Source organism: Eptesicus fuscus, chromosome 8 (genome assembly GCF_027574615.1).
Source record: "Eptesicus fuscus isolate TK198812 chromosome 8, DD_ASM_mEF_20220401, whole genome shotgun sequence".
In the NCBI taxonomy this organism is placed as follows: domain Eukaryota; kingdom Metazoa; phylum Chordata; class Mammalia; order Chiroptera; family Vespertilionidae; genus Eptesicus; species Eptesicus fuscus.
This window is the reverse complement of record NC_072480.1, coordinates 97,647,173-97,664,785: the sequence shown is the minus strand read 5'-3', so window position 1 is coordinate 97,664,785 and position 17,613 is coordinate 97,647,173. Positions and strand designations below refer to the sequence as shown.

General features: G+C 46.2%; 1 protein-coding gene across 9 annotated transcripts in view; it reads left to right on the top strand.

The window, feature by feature from the left end:
• Positions 1–17,613, top strand: part of TENM3 (teneurin transmembrane protein 3) — a 439,075-nt gene that overhangs the window by 259,368 nt on the left and 162,094 nt on the right. For 8 of the 9 annotated variants that reach the window (XM_054720168.1, XM_054720165.1, XM_054720166.1 and 5 more), the window contains one exon: positions 4,127–4,364. In XM_054720168.1, the coding sequence (XP_054576143.1) occupies positions 4,127–4,364 (238 nt within the window). Of the gene's footprint in view, positions 1–4,126; positions 4,365–17,613 lie in introns of those variants that run through there. The other variant, XM_054720169.1, reaches the window with a different exon arrangement.

Below are 17,613 nucleotides of genomic sequence, written 5' to 3'. Positions count from 1 at the left end.
GACACGAGGGGGACAGCAGGCTTGACGTGAACAAAGATAAGAGGGTTCATGGGAAAACGTTTGCAAGAATATGTTGGGGGCTCTCTCTGAACAAGTGCACCACTCACCTTTAGGGTCCGAGCCCGAGGGGGCCTTTTGGAGTACAATGACCTGCTGAGAGCTAGGTTTCGGGAGCATTAAACCTGGTGACTGTGATGTGCTGTCCCATCTGTGACTCAGCCATTGCATCCCGATTTTCTTCCCACGTCAGCGCAAAGCCCGTGTCAGCGGCCTAGCTTACGGCAAAGCCTGCATTAACGGTTAGGCGGTTCTCGTGTGGATTTGCCCGCCTGTGTTAGACTCTGGGGGCTGGTCTCCCAGTCTAGTCCCTGCTTCCTGCCTCCTCCTGTCAGTGTTGAACCTCGGTCATAAAACTTTCCCTGGAGCCGAAACCGGTTTGGCTCAGTGGATAGAGTGTCGCCCTGCAGACTGAAAGGTCCCAGGTTCGATTCCGGTCAAGGGCACATACCTTGGTTGCGGGCACATCCCCAGTAGGAAGTGTGCAGGAGGCAGCTGGTCGATGTTTCTCTCTCATCAATGTTTCTAACTCTCTATCCCTCTCCCTTCCTCTCTGTAAAAAATCAATAAAATATATTTTAAAAAAACAAAAAATACTTTCCCTGGATGTTCAGTTCCTCGTACGAGGACTTGAGAATTTTCTCTCCATTCTCAGTGCCAGTAATAGTTACACTTTTCTAAGCAAACTCTTTAATCTCGAAAACACTCCAAATTATGTAACTGGACTTGTTTTTCTCCTTGTTTTGACAACTAGATAATGTAGAGCCACATTTGTATCCTACTTTAAAAATACATAGAACTACACAGCCGGGATTTTTCCCGCTCACCTCACACCTGGCTTTATCTTATCTTTCCGTTTTCTGTTATTCTGTCTTCCTTTTTGGCTACGTTTAGTTTTATTTTATCTTGTTCTCCTGTGGGAACTTACTCTGTCTTGAAAACGTTGGTATAGATAAGCACATACGCAACCAGGTTTGTGTTCTAATGAGTCCAAAGCGGCTGGAGGTAGTAGCACTGACCGCCCGCCGAGGCCGCGGCTTGGCTTCTGTTCATGGGCTGCTGCGGAGTTTACATTTCTGGCCACTCAGCTCATCCACTCAGACGCTGCCCTTAACTCTGTTCCATCAAATTTTAGATGCGCCCGAGCTTTTATCATCTGGATTTGTGTTGCTGGTAGGTCTCCTGATTATGTAGTCCAATCATACGAGGTCCCAGCAGGCAGGACGCACTGAGCGGAAATAGCCCGGACACACAGCTGGCAAGAGCGTGGGTCTTTGCAGGATGTACATTCTACGTTCCCAGACAACATCGGTGCTGAAGGAACGAGGGAACCTAGAGGAAGCCACAGTGGCCCAAACCGTTTTTGAAACCTTAAGTGGAAGCTTTTTCTCGCTGTTTATCTTTTTATTTGCTTTAAGATTGAGAATCTTAGGTTCAACCTGTTGAAATGTTTGACGATGATAATATATCTTAAAATCATTTAATTCTCAATAACAATCTGAACATTCATAATGCCTTCCCATTGACACAGTGCGTTCACCTGTTGTTAACAGCATATCCTTGGAACATAGAGACCTGATATATGTATGCAGGATGGCTGGGAGAATAAATGAATGATTGAGTGTATTTCATTGAATCCTTAGGTTGCACTAATAGCTCGATGGGGCAGTGTGACTTCCACCTTACAGATGAGGAAACTGAGGCCCCCTGTCATGATGCTGACAGAGTTAGAAATTAATGTGGCATTGTGGCTGCTGCTACACAGCTCTTTCCTTTATGCATTGTAATACCTTACTTATAATTTATTCTGCATAGAGTATTCCCCAAAAATGCATACCCACACTTTGAATAATTACAAAGGCAGTGTTTATTAAAATACATTTCATTTTCAAAATTGACCTGTAAGCTGTTAAAGTGTATATACATTTTTGGGGCAACCTGCAGATCATCTATAATAATAAAAGCGTAATATGCTAATTAGACCAGACAGCCAAACGACCTTCCGGACGAAGCCGCGGCTGTGAGGGCCAAGCCCCTTGCACGAATTTCTCGCATCGGACCTCTAGTATACAGTACATGTAATATAGAATTATATGGAACAAATTATTATAATTCTGTATGTGAGATAGAGAATACATTATGTATTTTACAGTACCACTCTTTCATGGCACCATGCTTAAAAACACGGAGTCATCTGACCCAGCCCTCTTTCCTCTTTTTAGACACAATCTTAGAACTTTTCCCTGTTTCCATTCCATTGACCCCACCCTGTGGTGTATACACCCTTGAGGCCCCGGTAACTGTGGCTTATTCTGTCGTCCAACAAGCAGCTTGAAATGTCCCTTAGCGACACGCACATGCCCGGATGCTGGGGAGGCAGAGCTAGTTAATTACTCGGTGTACCTGAGTGATAGATCTTCTATGAATTTTAAACTGCTCGTTTCATGTTTTCTAACACCATGAAAACTGTGTGCTGGTTTAACTCTGCCATTTCCCCCAAAGGCTAGTTTCAGTTTAACTGAGGTTTAGACACGTAATTTTTCATGAGCACCAAAGCAATGGACTGGGCCAGGTCTCTCCAGTGTCTGGTATGGGATCGTCACGAATAGAGACTGGCGGGGAAGCAGCTTTTTTCGTATATTTCGGTGGTATCTCTGGCCCTCGTTTCAAGAGTAAGAAATTATTACTTGCTACATGATGTGAAATGGATTATTTGAGACCAATCGGAGCACGCAGTAATGACTGATATTATATGCTATGGGGGGGGGGCTTATTTTAATTGGTGTACCCTGTAAAGAGGTTTAGTAAGATATATTTAGACTATTATATACCATGCCTTCATTTCATGTGATCAGAATCGTAATGCTTGACTGTATTATTTGGCTTCCTCACTGCTGGAGTTCACATTGTAGATGAAAGATAGCCCCTATGTTTCCGATTCCCTTTTAATAGGTGCATGTATATTAATAGCATGGCTTAATACATCACTTTAAAATTATATTGCCCTTTGAACTACATTTAGTAAAAAATTGGCATCTGTGTGTGTGGAGCCATCATAAGTTTAGCATGAAATTAAGGAGTCCTCTGTCTGCTTGCTAAAATGTCGTATGTGTGAATTCTGGCATTTCCAGCGCTAGGTCATGAGGTTGAAAAGTATGGCTCAGAATCTGCAAACTTTAACTTATGACATCTTAGCGTTAGGGAACCCTTTTCTGTGACAGCCTAACATTGTATTTATATTTGGACGTTTTCTGGATCTCTTAGGATTCTGGTTTAGGACAAAATTTCTGTACCGCTGACACAGGGGCGCACGCCGCTCTGGTCACCAGGACTGACTCCGCACGCAGTTCTGCCGCCCACTGTGAAATCGGCAAATCCGTTGTGTGTCCTAACGAGCGTCACGGTCGTTAAGTCTCCGGGTGTTCTGACGTGGTAGTCAGATGTGATTCTGTTCAACATCCGTGAAACAGCGTCTGCTTCCCAGCGACCTTCTGCTGGGGAGCCCTCGGCGCCTCTGAGCGGGTCGCGGCGCAGACCTGCGCGTCCGGGACGCACTAAAGCAGACCCGCCGCTGTCGAGCAGCGAGCTTGGCATAATTTATTGCGGTTAAATAACTCTTTTAAAAAAGCGCCATCAAATAATTACAGAGATTATACGCGTTTCGAAAACCTTTGTGTTCTACCGAAACTACCCATTTAATTTCAGGGTTGGTTTGTTTAAATAAAGCTGGAATCAGAAGGCGCATTAGGGGAGCTGTCGGGTGTGTTTGCTGTAGGTGTGAATAAAACCAGATGAAAAAAAAAAAAAAGTCTGAAGCAAATTAGAACCAAAAGCAATTTTGCCATCTGTTGTATATTAATTAGAGCTCTGCGTATCAAGGGTAAAGCCGCTCTCAGAGAATGTCGCCGAACGCCCACTTAATAGAATAACATGCAAATGTGTGAGGCCATGGGTTCACAGGCCGTTTTTCATTCTGATTCACGCGCAGCGGAGCCCCAGGAAACGGGGCCGCGTGTGGAGGTGTGGCTGCCCACACACACGGGTAACGAGCTTCCTTTTCCGTTTGCAGAGCAACCTGCCAACGGCCAAGGCCAGTCCACGCTGCAGCCGCTGCCCCCGGCCCACAAGCAGCACGCGGCCCAGCACCACCCGTCCGTCACCTCCCTCAACAGGAACTCCCTGACCAGCAGGAGGACCCAGAGCCCGGCCCCGCCGGCTGCGCTGCCCGCCGAGCTGCAAACCACGCCCGAGTCCGTCCAGCTGCAGGACAGCTGGGTCCTTGGCAGTAATGTTCCACTGGAAAGCAGGTAACTCCTCCCGCGGCTCGGGGCGCCCGCGTAGTAGGGCCACGCGCTTAGTAGGGCCACACGGAGAGTGCCGTCGACGGCATCAGCGCAGGTTTCAGTTAAACACGCCCCGCCTTTTTCGTAGGAAAAGCAACTTACCAAACTTGCACACGCTGTTTCCTCTTTTCTAAGAACGGTTCCAGGTGATGGGGCCAATGAACTCTCCCTGACTACCGTTTTCTTTGTTTGTTTTTTTCTTCCTTGTGCACAAATCATCGCACGTGTTTAGACAAGGACAGAGATGGAAAACGGGAGTCAGGGCTCTGTGAACACGGTTCGCGTCTAGTTGGTACTAGAGACCCCTACTTTCCCCGACTGTACCGTGTCCATTCCAGTAAATTCGTGGTGGACTCCCACGTATGGAACTTGAGCACAATTTAGGTGACAGTTGGGACATTTTGTTTCCTGCAGGATGAGAGGGGTGGGACCTGCTCTCCATCTTTCTTGCCTGAAACACCCCGTTCCCCCTCGGCAGGGCCTTTGGAGTCCTTCCTGATGATGAACGGTTCGGCTCCCTTTCTGAAACTCATCCTTGGGTGTCATCAGGCCACTAGCGACCTGTCACCCGCTGAGTCACTCCCCCCGCTTCTGCGTGACGGCCCGTCTCCGGCTCTTCCCGAGCTGCGCCGGCCGCCTGCTCGGTGTTTCCGTGAACCGCGGCACCGGCGGGCCCGAGGGTGGCCGCCTGTTCATACCGAAGTGCAGGCCGGGGAGAGCGGTTGGAGCCGATCCACTTCCTTATTAAATGTCTCCGGATCCAGGAGGCTTGACCTCTGTCTTTGGCCCGAACCTCCACGGCCGTGTCTCCGTTCTTCGTGTGTGACACAAGCAGAGAGGGCGGGGTCCCGCCGCGTGGCTCTCATCGGCAGCTTGGCAGCCACGTGACCCTGACAGTCCCATGAGTATTTAGTTCTGCTCTGCCCTGAGTTCCCATTAGACTTAGAGGGAACGCATGGTCACCTATAAAAGCCAGAAACAGAGGACTCGGCACCCGGGGAGAGAGTCCCCTACAGTGCCTGCTCCTCGTACCCCCCTTTGTGGGTGTCAGCATCTAAATCAGGCTTGGATGACACAATGGTCTCACTATGCATCAATTCCTTTTTTTTTTTTTTTTTGCCATTGAATGCACCATCTGAAGGAATTTTGCCCCGAGGATGAGCTGACAGGAGGGCCTCACAGTTAGTTGTCAACAATAAAAATCTTTTTTAAAAAAAATTTCTTTATTGATTATGGTATCACATAATTGTCTTCATCCCCCCATTCCCATCCCAAACCCCTCCCCACAGATGCCCCCACCCCCCTGTTGTCCGTGACCACTGGTTAGGCTTATATGCATGCATACAAGTCATTGCTGACATGTACACATAAGGAACTGTTTGACATTGAAATTGGGACACAACAATAAAAATCTTGCTGTGTTTTCTTTTACTCTTGACCTGGGAAGTGCCAGGTACTCTGGTACCTTTATCTGTAGTGCAGCCAGGAGTAGCTGCAGTTGTATTGTTTGTTTTCTACTGAGGAATTAGAAAGAGAAAGTACAGGAGAAGTCGGCCGACGGCGGACTTCCTCACTGAGCACGGAGTCGTGTGCACACCCCCCCCCCCAACCCAGGTGCCGAGCACAGAGCTAACTCTACCCAGTGTCATCCATTAGCACCCAGCGAACCACTCATCAGTGCTGACGCACTATTGTCACTTGGAAAAAATGTATTAGGAAAGAAGGAATTTTACAGTGGAGTCATACAAGTGAATACGGGTAATTGCGTTGTAGCTGATATTCATTGCTTTGGCAAATATTTTTTAAGTATGTCCGGTTGAGTCATCAGAAGCATGTTTAATTTCAGGGGTGTTCTCTGTAGCACAGGAGACTCAAAAATTCCAGTGTCAGGAGGAGGGTCGCTGTTCCTTCAGGCCGTGTCTTGGAGTGACGAGATCTGGAATAATTTGCAGGAAGATAAGCTGTGTTCTTGTTATTCGTCATGTTATACTACTGAATTTTGGGTTGGTAAAAGTCAGGAAAGAAAGTAGCTCTTCAGAGTGCAGCCCATTGGGGCTGTGTGTGAAATCGTAGCTGATATCTCTGTATTCAGAAATCACTCTGAGGGTGATAGCAAAGCAATACCATTGGAAATTCCGTTTCAGAGCAATATAGTTATTGAACCACCAACGGACTTGCATCTTAGGTTTTATGAACTGACATAGGTAGAAAATCTACCCGATGGTATTATCTCATATATGTATAACAAATAATGAATCTAAAAACTGTCTATCATGCTAAAAATGTTAATTTGTAGTATGGCTTTTTTTTTCTCATTTTTAATGTTCACACCTTATAACTATTGATGATCAAAAGGCATTCCAGCCCTAACCGGTTTGGCTTGGCGGATAGAGCATCAGCCTGCGGACTGAAGGGTCCTGGGTTTGATTCTGGTCAAGGGCACATACCGTGGTTGCAGATTCCCAGCCCTGGTGGGGGCATGCGGGAGGCAACCAATCGATGTCCCTCTCTCACATCGGTGTTTCTCTGTCTCTCCCTCTCCCTTCCGCTCTCTCTAAAAATCAATGGAAAAAATGTCCTCAGGTGAGGTTTAAAAAAGAAAAAAAAAAGTTGTGGCATTTTAGCCCTGGCCAGTTTTCTCAGTGGTTAGAGCATCGGCCCACAGACTGAAGGGTCACTGGTTCGATTCCCGGTCAAGGGCATGTGCAGGAGGCAACCAATCGATGTTTCTCTCTCTCATCCCCCTCATCCTTCCCGTCCACTCTGTCTGAAAATCAATGGAAAAATTATCCTCGGGTGAGGATTAAAAAAAAAAAAAAGACGTGGCGTTTCAGCTGCGGGCACCGAGTGGCGCCAGCCTGAGCAGGACGGGGCACTGACACAGCCGCGCGCTGGCTTCTTCCCTAGTCTCGCTTGGTTGGGACTCCTGAGAGGAGGAACCGGCCTTCCTTACCATTGATGTTTCCTTTTTCAGTTAAGGTTCTCTATTGAGCAGGGGTCTCAGGCTATGTGAACAACTTTATCTGCACTGTGTCTGCCTTTAACAAGTTGTTAATCTACTGTAGAGTTTCATCTTTGGCAATTATTTCTATTATTTCTATATACTCATTTTACTGATTCTGCCTGTCCCGAAACTGCCCTTTAAAAGATATAAACTATAAAGTGCCAAATTCTTTATGTAGCCAAGAATCTCTGTGTCTTTCCCTCTGGCCCCTCCCCTTTTCTCCTGTCAGCGTGTATCGATAGCGGGTGGTCACACATGGGCGTGTAATAAATCCAGGAAAATCGCAGTCCTGTGTAGACGGTCGGTTTAGGTAAATTGGAGAGCAGACGTAAAATAGTTCCTACCTTGTCCTGTCTGGTTTAGCATAGCTTTCATTTTGATTTCTTTAAAAAGCAGGCTTTTCCACCAGCAGTTTCTTGCGTCCATAGAAATGTGTATTTCCTTTCTCTGATGAATCTCACATGTGTTGCTGCGGGAGACCATCGATACCTCTGTATTGCACACTTCTCCTCAGAAAGCAGACGAGGGCTGGTCGATATGCTCGGGAGCTCCAGATCCCCTGCAGTCACAGTACGACGCAGACAAGCCCCGGAGTTGATACACCCGTCTTTGGTTCCTCATCACCCATCGCCTGCAAATAACAGTCGGTGCCCAGATGCAGTGAGCACGCGCGTGGAATTTCCCTCCTCGCAGCTCCTTTTCCTTGAGCTGAGTATTCCTTATACTTTCTGTAGTTCACCTGCAGGCCATCCGATAGCTGCTTCAGGGCACAATCGCAGCTACCGCCAGACTCCAGGCGGCTGAGGGAAGGCTTAGACTTGACCCCCACGGCACGGCACTTAACGGTGTAGCTCAGTAACTCTCCTCGGAAGCCCTGACCTTCCGCAATTGTGAAGTTAATTGCCTGCGAGGTCCTCGTTTGTGGAGGTGAATTAAGTAGCCTAGTAGTTCCCTATTAGATGTTAACAAAACGGTTCGTTTGTAGCCGTTTAATAAAACATTTATTAACGTCTTGTTTTATTTTAAAGTGTACTCTGGCATTGGTAGTTCATTAGTTATGTTCCCATAGCTTTTTACCTTGCAGTTCAGTAATGCTTTGCTAATTATTAATGTATGAAATTGCATATGAAATGACCTTTTTATTATTGCATGTTTAATTTAAGTATCGAGAGGTCCTGGGCTGTTTTAACGTGAAATCAATGGCTGCATCTTCAAAAACAAATAAAATCCCTAACCAGAAGCATAACGGACTAAACTGATACTCCCTTTTCCCCTAACTTTAATCGAAATGGTTCTAGACACCAGCGAGACAATCCTAGGAGCGTCACGGCCGCGTCAGCCTCGCCAATCAGAAGCGTAGGCAGCGCCCAGCCCACTGAGGCAGCAGAGCGCCCGCCGGGGAGCGCTCTCCCCATTGAAAAGCTGGCCCCCGCCCGCGTGCTGATGGCCAGCCCCCTGCCGCCGGTGCTGAGGAGTAAGAGTCTCCGTGGCTGAAGATGCTCAGTGAATATTCCGGGGAAGGCCCCCCCTGACGTAGGTCCCCTATGGGATGCCTTACCCTATTATTGAAGTTTGGGGAGACCCAGATAGTTTTCCACTATCCCAGAATGTGGAAAAGAGAGGCAAGAATGAAGAAAGTAAGGTTACTGAACACAAACTTTAAGATTGTACAGGGACCACCTAGGCTAACAAATCTTTTTCAGAAATATGTGTTTTTATTGATTTCAGGGAGGAAGAGGGAGAGAGAGAAAAATAGAAACATCAGTGATGAGTGAGAATCATTGATCGCCTGCCTCCTACACGCCCTCTACTGGGGATTGAGCCGCAACCCGGGCAGGTGCGCTGACTAGGAATTGAATGGTGACCTCCTGGTTCGTAGGTCAATGCTCCACCACTGAGCCACACCAGCCAGGCTCAGAACTGTTAATTCATCTTTGAGAATCTCATCATCTGCATTTATTACAAAGAAACAAACAACAGCATAAAAAAAACCCTGAAAATTCCTGTAAAATTATGTACTAATAAATAGTCAAAGTCAACTGGGTCCTAGATCTTTTGAAATATTTCATCTTTAATAACTTATGGTGTTTCTTAAAAGGCCTATGAAGAGATGTGTGTGCACCTGTAAGAGGAATAGGCCGCAAGGGGGAGCGTGAGCCCTGGTGTCTAACGATTTGCTGGGAGGTGTTTACCTGGATCTGTGGCTTACACACTTCCCAGGGAGAGGAGGCTACCTGGCACTATGGTAACCGTAATTCATCGCCAAACCAGGACAGGGTGCGAGTGAAAGGAGAAGTGAACACGTACCCGGAAGGACAGGCACGGACTGAGGCTGTGCCGGGCAAAGAAGGGCATTCGGTTGTCCTGCTAAACGTTATTCCCACGGGTGAAGTCGCTTCGAGGCCCACGCTGCCTTACACCTCAGGGAGATCACCAGACAGAGCAGGGGCAGCAGGGCACGCAGCCAGCAGCAGAACACAGGTGTGACCCCAGCCCCAACTTTTCCAGTTTCCTTTGTCAACTCATAGCAAATACTCAGCCCATTGTCATCCCCTTCACAGAAAAGCTTCTGTGGACCAAAGCATGTAACCCCTAAGATGGTGCATAAACCAGCGTCTTTATTTTCTCCTCACATTATTAAGAGAACAAGGGGGAGCGTCTATTGAAATCATGGTACTGAATGAAGTTTTTTCCAAAATATTCCAGTTTCACTTCTTAAATGTAAAATGTTAGATTTAAAGGTAAACCCTATTTTCACTAAAACGTGAAACAAAGATAAGATTTGGTCCTGAGTCCACTCAAAGCATGAGCGTCTGTGTGTCTCGGGCAGCCCTACGATTTGGTTTCCCAACCAGTCACCGAAGTCGAGATCTCATTCTACAAAGTGTGCAATGGAGATGCAAGGAGGGGTCCTCAGGGAAGTGACGGCGAAAGCATGACTTTTCAGTGTGAGATGATTATTAACCAACTAGAGGCCCGGTGCATGAAATTCGTGCACAGGGGGCAGGGGGGTGTCCCTCAGCCCAGCCTGCACCCTCTCTGATCTGGGACCCCTCGGGGGATGTCCGACTGCCGGTTTAGGGATCAGGCCTAAACCGTCAGTCGGACATCCCTCTCACAGTCCAGGACTGCTGGCTTCTAACCACTCGCCTGCCAACCTGATTGACACCTAACTGCTCCCCTGCCGGCATGATCGTCCCCAACTGCCCTCCCCTGCGGGGCTGAGGGGACTGGGGACTCTGGCTAGATGAGGCGGGGCTGAGGGGACTGGGGGACTCCGGCTGGGTGAGGCGGGGCTAAGGGGACTGGGGGACTCCAGCTGGATGAGGCAGGACTGAGAGGACTGGGCGCTGCCATCTTGTGGCTGTGGGCACTGCCATCTTGTGAGGCCATGGCAGTCAATTAGCATATCCCCGCTTTATTGGCTGTGGGTGCCACCATCTTGTGAGGGCATGATGGTCAATTAGCATATTCCCTCTTTATTAGGTAGGATTGTAATGCTGCAGCCTCCGCCTGGCTGTGTAGTAGGCAGAATCAGTAATCAAAACAAGTCATTCCAGGGTCAGTGTTGCCATGAATATTCATGAGTAGATCTTAGTAGATCCACGTGGGAACATAAGCACAGATTAGCATCGTGAGAAGAGCATGGCTGTGCCGGCAGACAGACTGGTTTTAATCCTAGACCAGTGGTTCCCAACCTTCTTTTGGCCATGCCCCGCCTAAGCATCTCAAAAATCCTGATTCCCTTTCCCCTGCCCCGTGACATATAATTCTTCTTATTCAAAAAGTGAGCTCCTACTCGTGTGGAGGAAGCCTACAAAGGCCATTAACTTGGTCTAAACAAACTTCCAAAGAACATGGCATCCATGAAAGAGAAACATAAAAGAATGAAAGGACAGTTGAAGTACTGAGGAAGAAATCACTAAGAAATTAAAAATAATAATAATAATAATATGAAATTGCATGAAAAATAGCAAATAAAGTTTCAAAACATAAAATAGAGAACTGAAATGCATAAATATGTCACAAAAATTCATAAAAGTGCATAAATATTTATATACTGTATATGGGCCCCTAGCACCATAAGAAATGCAAAAAATTCACTGTTAATAACTCCTCCTTGAATTGCCCCCCTGTGGGGCATGTGCCCCACCTTGGGGACCACTTCCTGGACCCATCATTTAAACTATGTAATCTACAAATTATTGAGATCTGAGGTCCATTTCAATGCAATAATAATGCCTACTCAAAAGAGTGTTGTGAGTATTAACCCTTTCCACTCGGATGTCGAGTGTGACTCGACACGGTTAGCAGTAGAATAAAGGAATTGAAAAAAGCAAGTGACTGCAAAGGGTTAAATGAAATAATATAAGTAAAGCACCTGGCATGTGATAGATGCTCCATAAATGTTTTTTAAAATATGACCAGATAACAATAATAATAATAACAACAACAGCCATTGCATAGGATTCAATAACCTAATTGGTTAACAGTTGAACAAAATATATTTGATCATCAAGTAACTCTCTTCTTTCCAGCAGATAAGGAAAGTATTTGTCATAACTGGAACATGTATAGGAATAAATAACAAATGTACCTTTATGTGCTAGGCAGGCCAGGCATAAGCCATATTCTTATCGGAATAAAACCTCTTGTGTTTTTCATGATTCCTGTCCCTCAACAAAAAGTAGGGGCATGTTTGAAGGAAGGAACCCCACGTCTGCTAATTTTGTTCTTGAGACGAAAACACCCCTTCAGATTATCAGGAAAGGCAGCTCCTCAGAGCCTGGAGGGTGTCGTTGGCGGAGGTCGGAAATGCTTGGAGGGAGTCACGCGGTCTCCCCTCCGGTCAGAAGTTAGAGCCCCCGCGTCTCGGGCATCTCAGGCTTAGGCAGCTTTTGCGCGTGGTGAAGGCACCGCACTTAGAGCGAGGGGCTTCTTTTTTTAAAAAATATTTTTATTGATTTTTAGAGAGAGAGGAAGGGAGAGGGAGAGATAGAAACATCAATGATGAGAGAGAATCATTGACTGGCTGCCTCCTGCCCACCCGCTACTGGGGATCGAGCCCGCCACCGGGCATATGCTCTTGACCGGAATCAAACCCTGGACCCTTCAGTCCGCAGGCCAACGCTCTATCCACTGAGCCAAACCGGCTAGGGTTGGGGGGTGTTCTTTTGTTTCATTGAAGTGAACCAGCTTGCTTTTCAGAGCAATGAAGACACCAAGAAAGTATGCACTAGTCATTAGGCATTAGGCGATAGGCCTAAATGCGTTTTTAAAGAGTTAATTTTAAGAAACCGCCTTAACAGGTTTGGCTCAGTGGACAGAGCGTCGGCCTGGGGACTGAAGGGTTCGATTCCGGTCAAGGGCACGTACCTCGGTTGCAGGCTCCTCCCTGGCCCTGGTCAGGGCTCGTGCAGGAGGCAGCCAATCAATGTGTTTCTCTCACACCGATATTTGTCTTTCCCTCTCTCTTCCACTCTCCAAAAAATCAATGGAAAAATATCCTCGGGGGAGGATTAGAAAAGAAAGAAATTGCAAATACTGTGCACTCTGATCATGTTTGGTCTTGGATAACCAGCCATCTGTATGAAATATTCGTATAATGACCTTGATATCCGTGGGACAGAGGGAAGTGGATTCTTCACTCCTAACACATCTCTGGTCGCTGAGAACAGGATCAGAGTGGACAGCCATGGGTCTCAGCGTAGGACTTTGGTCGTAGCCAATGAGGACTTAATCCAGTCTTTTTCTGAGTGGGATCTGTTCATTTTGGGTGTGTATTCTTCTCCTTCTCAGTAACTGTTCTGTGAGATTTCTTTATGCTTTTACTCTTCACTCATGTTGTCTGTGAAAATGCGTTCCAGTCCTTTTCCTTAAATGCGAGTGTTGTATCTCTACTTCACGTCATTACTGCCTGGTGATTTTACCTGTTCCTAGAATTAAATTTTATCCGTTTTTAAAACTGTGGTGTGTTTTTCCTCTGAAATTTCATCCTCTGGCTTCATTACCAACTCATGCGGACCCTGCCAAAGGTGATTGCGTCTCTCTGCCTGCACTTCTTGGTTGTGCCTTGACATGCGTTTGCCTCTTTGATGTCGTCCTCCTTTAATTTCAAGCCTGTTTTCCACACCATAAGATTAAATCCTGGGCATGCAATTAACCAACTGAGCTTCACAAATTTCACTTGATAACCCTCTGATTCTGCTTTGACTCTCTTTATGACTTCTTAGCACCTCACCTCATATTCTGAACCACTTAAAACACCACCGGAAGTCATCGTGTGCCGATGACATCCTGCACGAATATAATACCGCTTCTTTCCATCAGATAAGGAAAGTACTAGAGGACTAGAAAAAGCTTCGTTTGGGGACAGACAGATCTGGGTTCAAATCTCAACACCCTACTCGCTACGAAACCTGGGGCGGAGTGCTCATACCTTTGCATCTTGTGTTTTTCCCCCCACAAAATGGGCGTGATCACACCTCACATAGATTTTCTAAGGATTTATTGAAATGTCGTGTAAAATACCTGGCCCTTTCGCTCCTTTTCTTTGTTCCTTTTTTATGCTGCACATTTTAAAGTGTGATCATTGATTTAGTGTTTCTAGGGTTAAATGACAGCTAGCGAGAGCTTGTGTGTTGACTACTTTTTGTGAGAAATAGCCGTTCCAGCTACGGAGGTGGATGTTTTTGTATTGTGAGAAGAATCACCTACTATCCGTTTAATTGGGGTGACGTCCTGGAGGAGATAAGATGGGAAGTGCATACAGGATTCGTTTCGGGAAAAGGTAACAGGAATAACGCGGGAAGGGATTACCTGCGGTAGTGGTGGGGAGGGGTATTTCCTAAAGTAGAACCTGAAGGCTCTTACCCGCTCAGTAGGTGTTTATGGCAGTCTCCCCGGGAACACCGGGAAAACTCAAGTTCATTGCTGAGGGCGGGAGAAGGTGGGACGGCTTTTCAGAAAGAGGGACTCTCTTCCAGAATAAGTTTCAAAATTGGAATTAATTTTAGAGATTACCTAATCTCTTTAATCCTTCTTAAGGCCCGTTGAGACTTAGAACTCTCTGGTCCCGAGAGTTTGGCTTTTTGAGATGCCACAGAGTTCCGAGGTTGAACCGTATCTTTTGGAATCTGGCTAATTTCTCTGATGCGCTAGCAAACGAATGGTAAGCTGTTGCGTTTTCACGTTTTTTAATAAACAAGGACAAAACCCATTAAGATACCACGTTTCGCAGACTCTTTGTAGATGGCAGTCATTATTCTTGGCAACATAATCCTGTGTTGGTGGGAAATGTCCATGGGTCAGTTTTCACACTCGCCCTCACTCATTCCTGAGCACCCCCTTTTCCGTGAAGGGCAGACTGATAGGACAGTTTTTAAAATATATACATTCTCGGTAGCTACTGCCGCAGCCGCTGGTCATCACAGAGGTCAGCCACTTTGGCGCCTTCTCCTTTTTAGTTATTGAACTCTTTTTTTTAAGGTTTATAACCCTTTGGGGCACTTTGCCCTGAGCTCACTGGGTAACATTTATGTGGTTAAACAAGATTTTCAGATTACTGCAAAACCCATCCCTCAGGCTTACGGAGAGTCTTGTGCTTAATCGCCCACAAGCTGCAAAGCCATGGGTGGGGTATCGCTCACAGCTCCTGTACCTCTTCTCTCAGGACGCCTCCCGGCCACCCGAGGCCTCGCCACAGAAGGCCGAGTGTCCTCGGCGCGTTAAATTTCAACAGCTAACATCGCTTATGTTTTAGGTAAGCGATAAATACAAATAGAAGTGTGTTAGCACTGGCCGCGGTGGCTCAGGGGATAGAGTGTCGGCCTGCAGACTGAAGGGCCCCAGGTTCGATTCCCATCAAGGGCACATGCCTGGGTTGTGGGCTGGACCCCCAGTAGGGGGCGTGCAGGAGTTCTACACCAGTGCTAAGGTACTTCCCTCATATAGAAACTACTACTCTTTCAGATACCTGGTTAAAAACATAAGTTTGGGGGCAAAACAGACCTGGCTTTGTCTCTGTGTCAGCTCTGGCATATCACCGCTCAATTTACTTATCTTAAAAAAGTAGATTTTTACACACACACACACACACACACACACACACACACACACGACGTTTTGATGTTTAAATTAGATAATACAGGGTGTCCCAAAAAAATGTATATGCACTTTGAATGATTACAGAGTCAATGTTTATTAACATACAGTTCATTTCCAAAATTTAAAAGAATCTGCAAAAGTGAATAATTCTTTTGTCAGTGTCTGTTTTCAAACTGATGAGTGTTCTGGTCCAGGCACTGCTGATAACGCGAAGCAATGGAATCGCAAACATCAAGAATCTTTTCATCTGGTATTTGTGTGCCCTCCATTCATAAGCTGTTGCCCGTTTGGCCATAAATTTTATCTTTTATTTTTTTATCCCCATAAAAAAAAAAGTCTAGTGGCACTTTAGGGTAAATTTCCTTTGTTCAAAGCTTAGTCTGGCTTCACCCATTATTTCAAATCAGTTAAACCTGAAAAGGAATGAAAATTAAGTGAGTTATCAGCTGTTAAAGTGTGTGTCCATTTTATTGGGAAATCCCATATTTTATTTGCACACAGAGAATAGGTGCTTAATAAGCCTAATTTAAACCACCTCCCACCCTTTGGACTGGTTGTTTTCTGTTTTGATTTGTTAACTACTGTTCACTATCGCTCATCTGATTGGCTAAGATGGACAGCTCCAAAGTCTCTTACAACCTTGACATTCTTTTATTCTTCCTAAATGCACATCTACACCCGAAATTCTTCTCTGCATCTAGTTCACACTTCTGTCTCGAATTTACAGAAAGAACTTTGCTGAGTACTTTTAACCATGGGTGGCCATCAATAATTAAATGAATTAATAATTAAATATATTAAGTCGTGTCCAAATAGCACGTAGGAATTTTAGGATGTTCCTTTTCATTTCCATTTTAAGTGTAATATATTTTTAGTGTGCACTACCTGCCAACCGTGGGGTAATTAATATCTTCAAACATGTAGAAAATGTCTACTATAGACTCGAGCACTCGATGCCGTGGCTACCCACCAAAATAACTGAAATGTGAAGCAAAGACTGCCAGGCTATTTCAGCCTTCTGGATAATAGGAAAAAAACAACACTTCGTATTTTCAGAATTAATATTGTTTAGTTGTTGTTCAGTTCTTAATGCTCCCAAACCAATCTGTGACGTGATTCGGTGCTTGATTCCAGACACCTCTAAGTGACAGTCAGCCATTATAACAGTGGCTTGCTTCTTGTCGTAGCCCTATATGTTTACACAGCTGTGCTTATGCTTGCACTAGACATGTCTCTCACACACTTAAGACTGAGAAGTAAACGTAAAAGATGGTGAAGAATTCACTAAAGTGTATTTCCCACACATCGCCTGAATAGTCTCTAGAATTTTGCTTCCCAGTTTCCAGACATCAATGAACACATATTGCTGTACCGACCATGAGCGTATCTGTATCCTATCTAATAAAGAGGTAATATGCAAATTGACTACCACTCCAACACACAAGATGGCCACCCGCATGTGGACACAAGATGGTCACCACAAGATGACCAGCAGGAGAGGGCAGTTGTGGGTGATCAGGCCAGCAGGGGAGGGTAGTTAGGGGTGATCAGGCCTGCAGGGGAGGACAGTTAGGGGTGACCGGACCAGCAGAGGAGGGCAGTTGGGGTTGACCAGGCCTGCAGGGGAGGGCAGTTAGGGGTGACCGGACCAGCAGAGGAGGGCAATTGGGGGCAACCAGGCCTGCAGGGGAGGGCAGTTAGGAGCAATCGGGCCAGCAGGGGATCAGTTAGGCGTCGATCAGGCTGGCAGGGGAGTGGTTAGGGGGTGATCAGGCTGGCAGGGGAGTGGTTAGGGGGTGATCAGGCAGGCAGGCAGGCGAGCAGTTGGGAGCCAGCAGTCCTGGATTGTGAGAGGGATGTCCCAGATTGGAGAGGGTGCAGGCTGGGCTGAGGGACACACCCCCCTCCCCCCCCCCATGCATGAATTTCGTGCACTGGGCCTCTAGTATTTAACATAATTACAGATTGATACAGAGGCAGTTGCTAAAATGTATAATTATTCACTCATTTATATTGCAATTGTTTGGGTAAACAATTAAAATAATTTTTGTCTCAAGTCACCTTTAGTTCAATCACTGATCGCTCATATTAATTCTGGTACCA